The sequence below is a fragment of the Misgurnus anguillicaudatus genome, chromosome 6, assembly GCF_027580225.2.
Source record: "Misgurnus anguillicaudatus chromosome 6, ASM2758022v2, whole genome shotgun sequence".
NCBI lineage: Eukaryota > Metazoa > Chordata > Actinopteri > Cypriniformes > Cobitidae > Misgurnus > Misgurnus anguillicaudatus.
The window spans coordinates 655,196-669,206 of record NC_073342.2 but is presented as its reverse complement, the minus strand read 5'-3'; the positions used below and the strand labels follow the sequence as shown (position 1 = coordinate 669,206).

The window sequence follows — 14,011 nt, the reverse complement described above, 5'->3', positions numbered from 1 at the left end:
GTTTTCAACGTAATACATGAGGCATCTGTACTCACAATTCTGTTATGGTGATCTCTCCCCTTTAGGGTTGTCCTCTCTGCTCTAGCGATCTCCCAAGAAGTCGCCAAACTGTGCGCACTCTCCTTCAAAGATCGTCCTGTGTATCGGCCTTCAATTCAGATAAGCACATTCACGTGAACACATATCCTTAAATCAGATGTATGGTGTTTCAAACCTGTTTCCATAACCAATTCCTCCGTCTTTGTTTTCTCCAACAGGTCCGCTCTCTCTCTAACTCCTCTTCGTCCACTTCAATGCCACTTGCCACAACGCCCGCTGCAACCACCGCCAACAATGGGACAAAACAATGCGCCCCAAATTGTGTTTCACATGCTCCTTATATACTTCCTCTTCCTCCAAATCCTCCAATCAGCGTTCGCCACGCCGAGGCTCTCACCTGTCGCTGGTTTCTGCTGATTTCGTTGCCCGGGGCAACCCGGAAGTGTCGGTGTTTGAATAAATCGGTCCGGGCGGAACCATTCTCCCAACTTTTGGTTCCGCCCCGATAGTCACTCGTGACATTTACGTACACATATCCTAAAAATAATCTTGCGTGACTGATACGCTGTAAAGCGGGTAAATTTAAAAGATGATTTTGAATGGAAGTCAATGACACCCTCTGCCGGTTGGGTATACCAAGATGGCGGCTCGAACTCTGCGCTGGCTTCACCTCACGCTGTTTATATAGAACACTGGTTCAGCCACATCCTTTACAATGTGATTACTTGTCAGGAACATGGTTAATGCTTTGCCCAAAAAAATTTACTCTGTTGAGCGAAGCACTATTTAGTGCCACCTAATTACTTTACTTTGCCCCCTTTTGATAACAGCATCTGTTAAATGTCTAAATGTAAATTCCAGCCATGTTTTATCACATGTTTGCTTCCACGAATGGACAGTATTTTTGATACATGTATTTTAAATACGTATTTCAAATACAAAATACTATTTTGTAATTTGTATATGATAGGGTTGATAAAACTCTGTTTATATTTTGTATCAAAATACTTTAGTGTTTTGTATTTTTGTATTTTTAAAAGAAGTCTACGACATCTAGTCTATGACATCATAAAAATGTAGCTCTGATTGGTGCCTACTTAGAAGTTTGCCCAGCCCCAGACCAGAAAACTGATCCATATGAAAGGTGGTGGTCAAGGTAAGAAACGTGCAAGCTGCCAGCTTTTCAAAAATATTTTGCATAATTTGCTATAATTTTTAACAGTTCACGTTAAGTTTTTGTGTTTGTTGTAGTAGCCTTGAATAAATATTTTAGGTGCTACTTTCAGCCTAAGTTGGTTGTGCAGGAAAAACAAAGCATTTCAGTGTTGTACAACAACGACAACAACTGGGATATTAATGTGAATTTGGACTGAACAGCATGTCTAAAACACTGTTTGTAAAATAAACAATTGTTCAATAAATTGTAATAATTTGACCCTTTTCTGTCATTTTTTTATACTAATGTTTTTCTGAAATTTTACATTTCATATAGTAAATTTACCATAAATTGCTAATGTTATTTAAATACAGTTTACTTTAGTATTTTTTTAACCATTCTATAATATAGTATTTGCTAGGGTAATTTTACTTCATTTCCTATAATACAGTTAACTGTAATACATTTACTATAGTATGGTTCAAAAACACTATAGTATTTAAACACTATAGTATATACTAGAGTAATTTTACTTCATTTTTTATAGTTAGATTGCTATAAATTACTATAGTACTTTTTATACAGTTTACTGTAGTACATTTACTATAGTATGGTTCAAAAACACTATATTTACTTACTAGAGTAATTTTACTAAATTTTTTCTATGATAATTTTACTATAATACACTATGTATTTTTTCATTTGGGAGAGCATAGCAGAGCTGCTTATAGCAGCAGCTGTGTATTGTAAAGCCTGTTTCAAACCATACGTCGTCGTGCATGTTAACGAATGACAACTGATTCATACTGCACGTTGCAGCAGAGCAGAAGAAGAGTGCATTTTTTCCAGTATGCATGTTAACAAATGAGTGCACTTACACCGGACGCAGCAAGCAGCTCGGTAGTGGTTTTGGCATTGAGTCTCAGCAGTAGGCTTAAAGCGCCAGTACAAGGTTGAAGGATAATTTGAAAAACTTTTTAGTTGACACAAAAAAGTATATATTGCAAATAATAAGCATGTACTTGTAGAGTAGTATGATTACATTCAACATATCCTCCAACCCATACGACTGTTTTGGTCGTTTGTTCATTCTTTCAAATACGACCAACAGAGGCGTTAACTAAATTAGCGCCTCTACCGGCCACAGGTGAAACTTTATGAAAGTAAATTTTGGGGTATCATTTTGCTGTTATGACATATATTTGGATATGATTTTCAGTTTAAACTGCCAGGATTCATTGTATTTTATTACACATTACACTATTCAGGCATTTAGAGCAAATAACGTACCCATTTATTTATTATATGATATAAAACACATCGTACAAAACAATCACAACTTTTTTCAAAAAGTACTTAAAGGTATAGCGGAAGATTTTCCCGAATTACTTAAAAGAACCGCCCCTTCACATTTTTTAAAAAATGCACACGCGCAACACTCTACCTCCTCTCGAGAGGGAACCCCTGTTAAACGCGTGCATGAGACAGAGAGAGCATGCAGGTAGTTCTTCTCTTCGCTCTGTTTACAAGTTGCTGTCGACATGTTTACTGTGTCTGTGCGGTTCGTAACTTGTGCCAAGGCTAGCATTGCTAATCATACCTTACATCAACTTTTACTAGCAATGATTTTAAATGGATTTCTCCAAATAGCATGATAAAATGTACCTTTCCATAGAGACTTCGCATGGGAAGCACAACCTGTCCTATTACCTCACGCCAGCGTGTAAAATAGTCTCCCATAAACACTCTGGTCTTGTTTCTTTCTTCATAGTCCTTTCTCTTCTTGTCATACAATTCATAGACACTTTTTTTCTTGCGACCCTCAGACATTTTGAAAAAAACACAGTGAGAACATGAGCTTCAATTAATGGTTGAAACCGTAGCACAACACACATATACACGTGAAAGTGCGCATGTGCAGAAAGCGAACCTAGGGACGAGCACGTACGACGGTTATACGTCAACATATCTTCAGAATGATTGACATCTGGGATGACCAATAATATAGATGATCTACCCGGAAAAAGAAAAACTTCCGCTATACCTTTAAAATATTCCAAGTGTACCGAGGCCAAACGATCCATTTAGATGAAGAAAAGACACAAAACTGATCACAATCCACCATAGATATCAAATCCTCTGTATAAATACTGCCGCCAGAAGAAGAAATTTTACGTCATCTTTGATTGTGAAATAGAATTTGCCTCTCTTGTGTCTCGTGACCGATTGCATCATTACGTTAACTATGAAACTGAAGCGCTATTGGATGTCGTGAGCGACTCCATCATGATCTATGTTCCGGTTTATATTTGAATGAGATCGGACTGTTTGTGTTGCATTCATGGATTTCTTCATATAAAGTGATCTTATGGCTTCAGTTCACAAGGTTTCCGACGCGAATGGTTTGTAATACTTTTATACTGCTGTTTTTTCTGGTCAATTTATGCAATAAATATTTATGTCCGATGTTTGCATGACTTAACCAGAGTCAATTGAATGGTGAAGCCATAGATCAAATAGTCCAAATGATGGAAGGTTTGTGAAGAAATGACATGCTCCCTTGTAAAATATTTTTTGGTATTTTCAAAATACAAAAATACAGTAGTTTATTTTGATACATGTTATGGATGCTGTATTTTGTAGTTTATTTTGATACACTTAAAACTAAGGTATTTGGTATTTTATTTTAAAATACATTTTGTTGCATCTTTGCCCAACCCTGCTTGCTTCTACCATTGTCGTTAGTGCTATCTGTTATTATTGATACAAAAATTGTGTCATAGCACAATCATTAACTCATATTTAAAGTAAGCAATGTTCAAAAACAAAAAAATTCCTAGCAGCACGTAAAACATGTCATTACTCTTAATACAACAGATTAAAGATTGTTAAAGAACTTACTTAAACAATCCCCACCAGACCATCCTGGCCGGCACTCTGCACAGTACTGCCCTTTCACAAAAAAGTCATCCCTTGGGCCCCAGGTGCCATTGTTACAGCGCTTGCAGTTTTCAAATATGCTGCAGCCTGAAGTGGATAGTAAAAAATAGAAAGAGGCACTAAAGAAAGTGAAGGAAATGGAGCTGAAAAAAATAAGTATTAAAAGCATTGCAATAAAAGCATATAAAGATACTCAATTTAAATACAGAAAGCATTACTAAAAGTATTTACAGACAAAAAAGTATACATAAAAGTGTAAATACAATTTTATATTCACACATAGCTTAACTAATGGTTAAGGTCTGTAGTCCAAAATTCCACTGACACATCAAGGCAACTCACCAATGAACTGATAAGATGCTCTATGATGTATTCATATGATATGGCCAAGATATGGATCTACTAACATTCAAATAATCAAATAATAGGTGGGGACGAACCATCAAGGCACCAGAGTCCTTTTCTGTAACACTTTTAATTAATCTTATCTTTGGTAAGAGTTTGTGATTGGCTTTCAGTTTGCCACCATATTTGATTTGTCACATAATTACAGTAAATAAATCTGTATAAATGGAATACATTATATTATGATTTTAACTAAACTAACCATAAGAATAAAGTATTAAAGGGGTTTACCCCCATCAAAAATATTTAAACAATGATTTATGTTAACATACGTACAGTTCACACTTCAACCACTACAATGTTCAAACCTACACCCTTGGCCACAACCCCACAAACCAAACCCCACCATCCTTACCAGGGTGTATTATGCAGGGATCACATTCATTTATGATGTTACGGCAGCATGGCACTGCATAACCAACCGGGGTCCCTTGAAGAGGACATTTACAGTGGATGACCTCATATTCACAGCATCCCCTGCACATTATGCTCCACTCTGGCCCCGGACAGTAGTTATACAAGAACCTGTAATCTATCAAACAACACGCATTATCATAGGAAATACATACTGTCTGCACAAGATGTTTATCAAAAGACAGTGACATCATGGATTGGTAATCAATCTACATTTAAGGCATTTGAGGTTCTAATATTACTAATAGCCAACCAGTTGCAGAAATCACAGACCAAATTCACTACAGAGTAGATCCCCAGACAGGGTTTAGATTAATCTAGGACTAAACCTTAGTTATATTAGGACATTTAAGAAATGTTTACAAATATACCTTACAAAAACTACTGGTGTGCATCTTGAGACAAAATAATGGCAATGATATACTGTATTTTAGGATATGTGAGTGCAAATTGTTTTAAAATTAAGACACCTCAAACATGCATTGTAGTCTGGGACTATTGTTAGGGACTATTATTCTCAAAACAATGTCTGCCATGGGTTCGTAGCATCTCTGTATGTTTCACGAGTTCACACTTACAAATAAGTTGGATAGATTAAATTAGTAAACGTATTTGGCGTGCTGTCCGATAGAGGGCTCTGAGCTCGGAAATGGGCCCGAACACAAAGTCCCCCCCCCCGGTTTAGAAAAAAAACCTGGGGCCTCATGTATAAAACTGTGCGTAGGATTCTTACTAAAAGTCTATGTACGCACAAAAGCCAAAAATGGCATACACCAAAAATTATGAAGACTTATAAAACAAAGCAATGTTCCCTTTATAAATCAGAGATCACCTGCAAGTGTGCGTACATGAATCATCCTAATATCCCACCCTGCAAGCCCATTCTCCCATCAAGTTTGTTTTTTTATAAATCACAACCTTTGCGTGGGAACTGGCATGCTTTATACATGAGGCCCCTGGTGAGTGAGAGGAGACGGGGTGGTGGAGCGATTCTGGAGACTGCAGAGGATCTTTGGAGAGTTAAACTGTGACTTATATATGGCTTGCCTTTGTGCTGATTGGGTAGATATGATGATTACTGATTGAGGACAGCTGGTGGTACTAGAGTATTTGTTGATTACTGATTATAGACAGCTGGAAGTACTTAAGTGGTTTATTTGACGTGCTCCTCCTGAACTACGTTAATAAAACATCATTTCACGAGTTCACACTTACAAATAAGTTGGATAGATTAAATTAGTAAACGTATTTGGCGTGCTGTCCGGGGGGAGAGGGCTCTGAGCTCGGAAATGGGCCCGAACGCAGAGTATCCCCCCAAAAAGCAAAATTAACTTATCCGGACAGCAGCCGGAAACTGTACCCCCCCAAAAATAGAAATGATGAGGCTGATGTTTGCTGTGTTTGCTATGCATCCGATGGGAGTTCAATACTCTCTGCGATTGGAACCGTCTGACGGAAGTTCAATACTCACTGTGATTGTACAGGAAAGCCTTGGTTGAAAATTATGTGGACGGTTTATATTTGGAGGACTTTTTTTGCGGCCTCAGATGGGAGTTCAATACTCCCTGAAATCTGAGTCATCTGACGGGAGTTCAATACTCACTGCGATCGGAAAGCCCCCGCTGATGATGGGGTGGATGAATTATATTGGGAGAGTCTTGCAGCATCCGACGGGAGTTCAATACTCACTGTGATCGGAACCCGTCTGACGGGAGTTCAATACTCGCTGCGATCGGACAAGTAAGCCCTCACTGATGATGGGGTGGGCGATTTATATCAGGAGGGCTTTGTGGCATCCGACGGGAGTTTAATACTCGCTGAGATCGGAACCCGTCCGACGGGAGTTCAATACTCGCTGCGATCGGACGGGTGAGACCCCATTTGTCGATGAGGTGGACGATTTGTATTGGAAAGGCTTTGCGGCATCCAACGGGAGTTCAATACTCACTGTGATCGGATGGGTAAGCCCTCCGTTGGCGATGAGGTGGACGATTTATTTGGAAGGGCTTTGCGGCATCCGACGGGAGTTCAATACTCACTGTGATCGGAACCCATCTGACGGGAGTTCAATAATCACTTCGATTGGGCGGGTAAGCCCTCCGTTGGCGATGAGGTGGACGATTTATTTGGGAGGGCTTTGCGGCATCCGACAGGAGTTCAATACTCACTGCGATCGGAACCCGTCCGACGGGAGTTCAATACTCGCTGCGATCAGACAGGTAAGCCCTTGCTGACAACGAGGTGGATGTTTGGTTATATTACATTTGGAGGACTTTGCGGCGTCTGATGGGACTTCAGTACTCACTGTGATCGGGCGAGTAAGCCCCCGCTGTCGATGAAGTGTACATTTGGTTATTTTAGATTTGAAGGGCTTTGCGGTGTCCAACGGGAGTTCGATACACGCTGTGATCGGACGGGTAAGTCCTCGCTGACAACGAGGTGGATGTTTGGTTATTTTAGATTGGGAGGGCTTTTGTGGCATCTGATGAGAGTTCAATACTCGCTGCGATCGTATGGGTAAACCACGCCGACAATCGAACGGGTTAGAGTTTTTGGTTTTGCTGATAATGGTTTGGTGCGCTTTTTTGATGTGGAAGTGGTTAGAGCAAGCATCACCACCGCAGCAGTGGAAAAACTGACCCTCCGTTGGAGCATAGGAAACATCACTGCGGCGGTGGAAAAATGAAACTTCTGCGGGAGCAGGAAAAACATAATTGTTGCAGCAATAGGAAAATTATTGAGTATATATACAATATAGCTGTCTGTGTGTAAATGTAGTTGCTTTAAGAATTCCTTGTACCTACGTCGATCAGACTTTTGAATTGACATTGGTTAATAATAATGATAATAATGATATTTATAAATTGTAAATGTTTTGTGCACTTGTATAGTTTGTATTGTACGGTATATTGTGTTATGTTTTATGGTCAGTGTATGTGTACTAGGGGTGAGCAGCCATGTCGGTATTTGTATTCGTAACGATCTAAAAATTGTTTGAATCTGAACACAGCAAAATCACCAGCGTCAAATCCACTCCACCGGCGCACACACGGGCACCCCCAGGTCTGGTGGCACTTGTATAAACACCAGCAGCATACATCCAAAACCAGTGACTCCACTGCGTATTTTTTGTTTTGAAAATAAAATGCAGGACTTGCTTTATGTTAAAAAGGGTTATTAAGAGATAAAGTTTTATAGATTTATAGATGTATCTGTTTCTCTGAAGATTATTAAGATAGATGAGGCAGTGCTGGGCAGAGAGTGAATGACAGCGCAGTCTTCTGGCTATAATGTGTTGCTTTCTTTTAAATTGCTCATGACTGTTTGAAACACAATTGGCCTCAAATTCGTGAGTTTACTGTAAAAGTACACTTTTTCGCGTCAATCCACGACCATTTAAAGCATAAACCATTCACTGTCACTTTAAATGAACGTGAGCAGTGCAGCAAAAATAGAGCCGACGGCGAAACGATAGCAGCACTGCTGCTTCAGCTACGCTCCTGCCACGCGATGTGTACATGCTTTAACTTGTTGACATGGGTGCAGGAAAAAACACGCTCCGCTTACGCGCTGCTCACGCTTGCGGTGTGAAACCGGTGGAAGACTCTTGCTAATACCCGTTTCTGATCACACAGTAGCCTTTACATAGTGATATTGTTGTTAGCAGTAAAGTTAGAAAAGTAACGTTAGATAGACAATGACATATAAGTTGGCTGTTCTCAAAATAAAACAACTGTTAGCTACCGAGTTACGTTACCACGCAAGCCTGTTGCTGTAAAGTTATTCGATGGTCGAGATAACCGCAGATATACTTGCGAGATGTACATTATTAATTAAATAATATTTATGCTTGCTACAGGTAAATACCATTGCATTTTATCTGTAAAACTGTAAAATATAGTAATATGCAATTTATCATTGCATATTACTGTATTGCATATAATTTTTATAACTTTAGTTACTTTGAATATTCATATTCAGACTTTATTGATCCGGTGGTGAAATTCAAAAACTACCTGCAAAGTCAAACTTCCGCTGTTATTTTGGTGAAAGAAATGCAAAAGTATTGTTCTGCATTTACTCACAGGTTTCCGGAAGAAGATGCAGAAGAAGGGGAAAAAAGAACAATGAAATCCTCCTTGCATGGACCAGGTCAGTGTTGGTTTGTAATGTGTTTTAATGATCATGTTTTAATTTGTTATATCCCTTCTTTCTTTCTCTTTATATAATTGCACACAGGGCCGCTGGAAGTCCTTCACAGCGTACTTTTGAAATACCTCCCCAATGTTAGTTCCTGCACTACAATGGTACCACACTGCCCATAGCTGTACATATCTTATCTATATGGTTCTTGCTGAATATGAATATTTATTGTGTTTTCTTATAATATATTCTGTTTATACACTGCATAAATCAATATTATTTATAGTACTATTAGGTTACTGCTACTACATCGCACATATCTGTACATGTTGTTCATACATGCTTCATATTACATATCCATATTTATTCTGCTCTTACAAGGTAACAGCTAATAAACTGCACACATTTATATTTTGTTTATATTACTCTAAACCACCTTCTGTACACAAACAGTATACTACTGTCTACAATGCACTATACTTTTTGCAGTTCTGGTTGGACACAAATTACACTGTTTTTTTTTTGTACTTGTACTCTGCAAAATGACAGTAAAGCTGAATCTAATCTAATTTCCTACCCTATTACAGGAGAAGCACGGTTCAACCAAATGTTCTGCAAGAGATCCAAGCAGTGAGTCTTGAAGAAAATCTTCATACCACACACCACACAGTTTGTAGACAAACTCATCCAGGAGGCCATTGACAAGACTCAATCCAAACATTGTGTTCAAGGTGCCAACCTCCTCACTTGCCCTGCCACAGCCTGCGCTGCCACCCAACATTGCACCAGTGCCTAAACCATCAAAGGAGGCTCCCACGACTTCTTTCAAAAGTCACTTCTGAGACTGACACTTTCTAATAATAATAATAATCACCTCTTCCCCGAGTCCTATTGCTGTATCTAATCAGATTCTGCCACCACTCTTTATATTTATATTATTATATACTGTGTCTATATACACACATATAATAATTATTATTATTTTTTTGCTTTGTTTTTATTTTGTGCAGGACATTTATAGATGTAAATTATGTCCTTGTTTATTTTAATGTGTGCTTTTCACTGGTGGCACAATATTTTTCCTTTGTGAATAATAAAATAAAAAAAATACCGTTTTCCTCAGCTTTCAAATGCATGTTCAACAAGTGTTGGCTTCATCCTTAAATAGGGGCCCCCTGATTCACACCTGTTTCTTCACAAAATTGATGACCTCAGTGATTGAATGCCACACTGCTATTTTTTTTAACACACCCCTTTCAACTAATTCAACTAATTGCCTAATTGCACAGCCTTAAGAGCGTGCATATCATGAATGCTGGGTCTTATTTGTTTTCTGAGAATCTACTGAACCTACTGGTAACTTGTTTGCCACGTAGCAATAAAAAAATATACTAAAAACCTTGATTATTCTGGTTAGTCACATTGTACTGCTATTACTTTGAACAATACTGTATAATAGGTATGTTTGATCAATTAAGTATGCTAAAAAAAAAATTCTTAATTGCGTAAAACTGTTATAGTAAAAAGCTTTAGTGTACAGATGGTTATTTTGGGAATTATGCGCTTAACCAGAGTTGTATGCACATTCCGGGTGCAGAATTGATGCGCCTAAATCATCCTGTATACTACGCTTATGGGCTTTCTGAGGCAGAATTGATGCCCTTGAATCATTCTCTCATGAGAATCCTCGCACCGCTATGGAAAGTTCATAACTGTTACAACACAAAGAGAATAGATGCATCGTGTGCTTAGCACAAAGTGAATTGCATCCATCCAACGGCTTACTGAGACTTTATAAAATCAGATCTTTAAAATAGCCTACAGTTATCTTGTTTGTGTGTGCGTGTGTGTGAAAGACCGGCTTCATCCGTCCGCTTCACCAGTGGATTAACCCAGTTTGCGAGTAAGTTACAATGTTACTGTGATCTTAAATATCTAAGATTTTGAATATAGTGCATAAAACGTTTATGGTGCTTTTATAATATGTTGTCCTTTTAGTAGCTTAAAGCTTATCAGTAACAACCACACTAATGCACATATCGGAATTGAATCAGTCTTGTTGTTGATCGTCGATCTGATGTCCGATTTAGCCAAAAAGCCCGGATCGGCCACGATACCAATCCAGTATATTGGATCGAGACATCCCTATGGGAGATCACCAAAGACAATGTTAAAGGTTGTGTAAAATGGCAAAAACAATCTCAGACTTATAGTAGATTAGTGTTACTTCACGGCTGGATGTCAAAGTGGTACCCACAGCATAACATAGGGTTTATAGACAATTGAAAGAATGTCTGGAGGAGACGTGACCTGCTAAAGAAAGATGGCCTCCATCCATCCCGGGGAGGAAGTGCTATACTCTCTAGAAATCTGACAAATAGTCTTACTTGTGATAATGTCTGACTATCCAGGGTCCAGGTCAGAAAACAGACAGATCGGCTTACCCGTCCATCTGTTAGCTGCCTTGACATGTCAAGAACACACATATCTCAGCACAGAGTTTGTATTACCAGAGTATTAACACATTTCGACTGTGTCTGTATCTTGAACAAACAAATACAGAGCACCGTTTACCTCGTCTCGCACAAATCTTCTTAATATAAAAATAGGAAACAATACATCAGCAGATGAAACTCAAATGTTAAAATTCAGCATTCTTAACATCGCTTACCAATAAGGAACCTATTATCAATGAAATCATTACAGACCAAAACTTAGATGTGCTCTGCTTAACAGAAACCTGGCTTAAAACAGATTATGTAAACAGATTACATTAGTTTCAATGGATCCACCCCACAAGGCTATTATTATAAGCAAGAAGCTTGCTTAAAGGGGAGAGGGGGTGGTGTAGCTACAATCTAGGGCTACACAATTCATGCTAAAATGAGAATCACGATTTTTCTCCATGGGAATTGAGATCCCGATTCTCTCACCCGATTCTCTTTTTTTTTACAAAAACATTTATTATACACTTAACTTAAAAAAATGTGCTACAGGACTTTCAGTTATAATAACATGTCTTAAAAGTCTTTTATCTTATTTTAGACCCCTTAAAATTTGACTAATTTAAAATTTGTTAGCTGTTAAATAGCACCTGTGCTTTTTGTAAACTGGCCAACCTTAAAACTGTAAAAACACTAAACCTTTTAAAGAAAATGATCAACATTTTGAGGCATCACAGAGAAATGCAGACATGTTGCAATGCTCCCCTCGTGCTAAAATCCCTTTCAAATTGGGAACTTGTGGCGGTGACACAGAGGTCGTTTCTCACTCTGAAGGCTGCAGCCTCTGGAGGTCACATTTCTAATCTGAGCATCATAAAGACTGTCTAATTTCAGAATATTAACAATTAACGTTATAAAGTTGACTACTATTTTTAATTGATCATAAATTGTTGTAGTATGTTTATGACTTGCAAATGTAATGCTCCCTTAACTCTAATGAACCAGAATTGATGACGTATGCAGCCTGCATATGCGACCTCCGGAGGCTGCATCCTTCCAATTTAGAAACATCCGGAGATAACGAATTTACTTCTTTCGGAACCAATGTTTGTTGCATTGTCACTTTCTCCGTCGCCACCAGGATTTTTTACAAAGACGCTTGTTTATCCTCGCTTTTTTGTGAAAATTGCCCAAATCAACCAAGTAAACGACTGTGTTTATGTCTGCCGCTTTGTTATACGTCAGACGAGTAACAGCGGAATGCCGCAAATGAGATAAGAGAGGAGAGAAACGTTAGGGTCTGATTGGTGAATGAATAGGGTTTGGTTATACCCTGTATGAGTGTGTGTTAGCAAGTTTGATTGATATTATAGCATCTTAGATTGTAATGTAAATAAGTGAACACGTGAATGCAGCATCTGAATACAGGGAAATACTGTATATGCAAGTGAATTACCGTCATTTTTAATTTAAAGAAATTGCAGAATTCCTGTCTGAGCTAGTAGCCACTGTAGATAAAGCTCTTATAATTGGTTTGATATCCACGTTGATAGCCCAAAAGATGCATTAGGAATAGCGTTTATGGTATTAGACAAAACATGACAGGGTCCACACATACTTGTAAACATAGATTAGACTTAATTCTGTCACTTGGGCCCAATATTAATGACATAGAAATATCACCTGAGAAAGCGAAGCTGTTTCAGACCATTGCCTTGTCTCGTACACCATACTTCTAGATAGGATCGCTCAGTCAACAACATGCTACCGTTTAGGCAGAACAATAATTTCCACTACTAAAGATAGCTTTATTAGTACTCTCCCAGCCCTGTCCCAAATGAAACATGTAGCAGATAACCCTGAAGATCTGGATATTGTAATAAAAATAAAGAACGTTTGTTCTAGCACGCTGGAAGCCGTTGCTCCCATTAGCTCAAAGAGAATCAAAGAAAAAACGCCAGCACCATGGTATAACCATCATACCGCAGCCCTTAAAAAGGTAGCTAGAAAAATGGAATTAAATTGGAGAACCCCAAGCTAGAGTTATGGCGTGCAGTATGGAAAGAGAGCGTTCAACACTACAGACAGGCTATAAAAAACTCAGCAAGCTTATTGAAGAAAATCATAATAACCTTGTTTCCTCTTTAGCACAGTTGCAAAATTGACTAGAAACAAAAACAAACAGAAACTAGGGATGCACGATCTTGATTTTTCAGGGCCAGTTTTCATATACATAAACAAGATTTGGTATTAATTAGGCTAAACTTGGTTTTGGCTATTGAAAACAATAACTGTAACCATCTGAAATTAACAGCAGTAACTGTGCAGTAGGCTACATTCAATACAAACATAAGTGCTTAAATGAGACAGTAGCCGTTTCTCAATGTCAAGGATACTTCCTTAGCAGGACTAGTCCTAAGTCACTTCCTTCAGAGGCTAGGTGAGGCTCCTTTTAAGCATTCGGAGAACA

At 38.4% G+C, this 14,011-nt stretch overlaps 1 protein-coding gene across 7 annotated transcripts in view; it reads right to left on the bottom strand.

The window, feature by feature from the left end:
* pamr1b (peptidase domain containing associated with muscle regeneration 1b) overlaps nt 1-14,011 on the bottom strand; it is a 174,404-nt gene that overhangs the window by 143,946 nt on the left and 16,447 nt on the right. For 6 of the 7 annotated variants that reach the window (XM_055192301.2, XM_055192300.2, XM_073868331.1 and 3 more), the window contains exons 2-3: nt 4,896-5,072; nt 4,097-4,222 (exon numbers count right to left, since the gene is read on the bottom strand). In XM_055192301.2, the coding sequence (XP_055048276.2) occupies nt 4,097-4,222; nt 4,896-5,072 (303 nt within the window). Of the gene's footprint in view, nt 1-4,096; nt 4,223-4,895; nt 5,073-14,011 lie in introns of those variants that run through there. The other variant, XM_073868332.1, reaches the window with a different exon arrangement.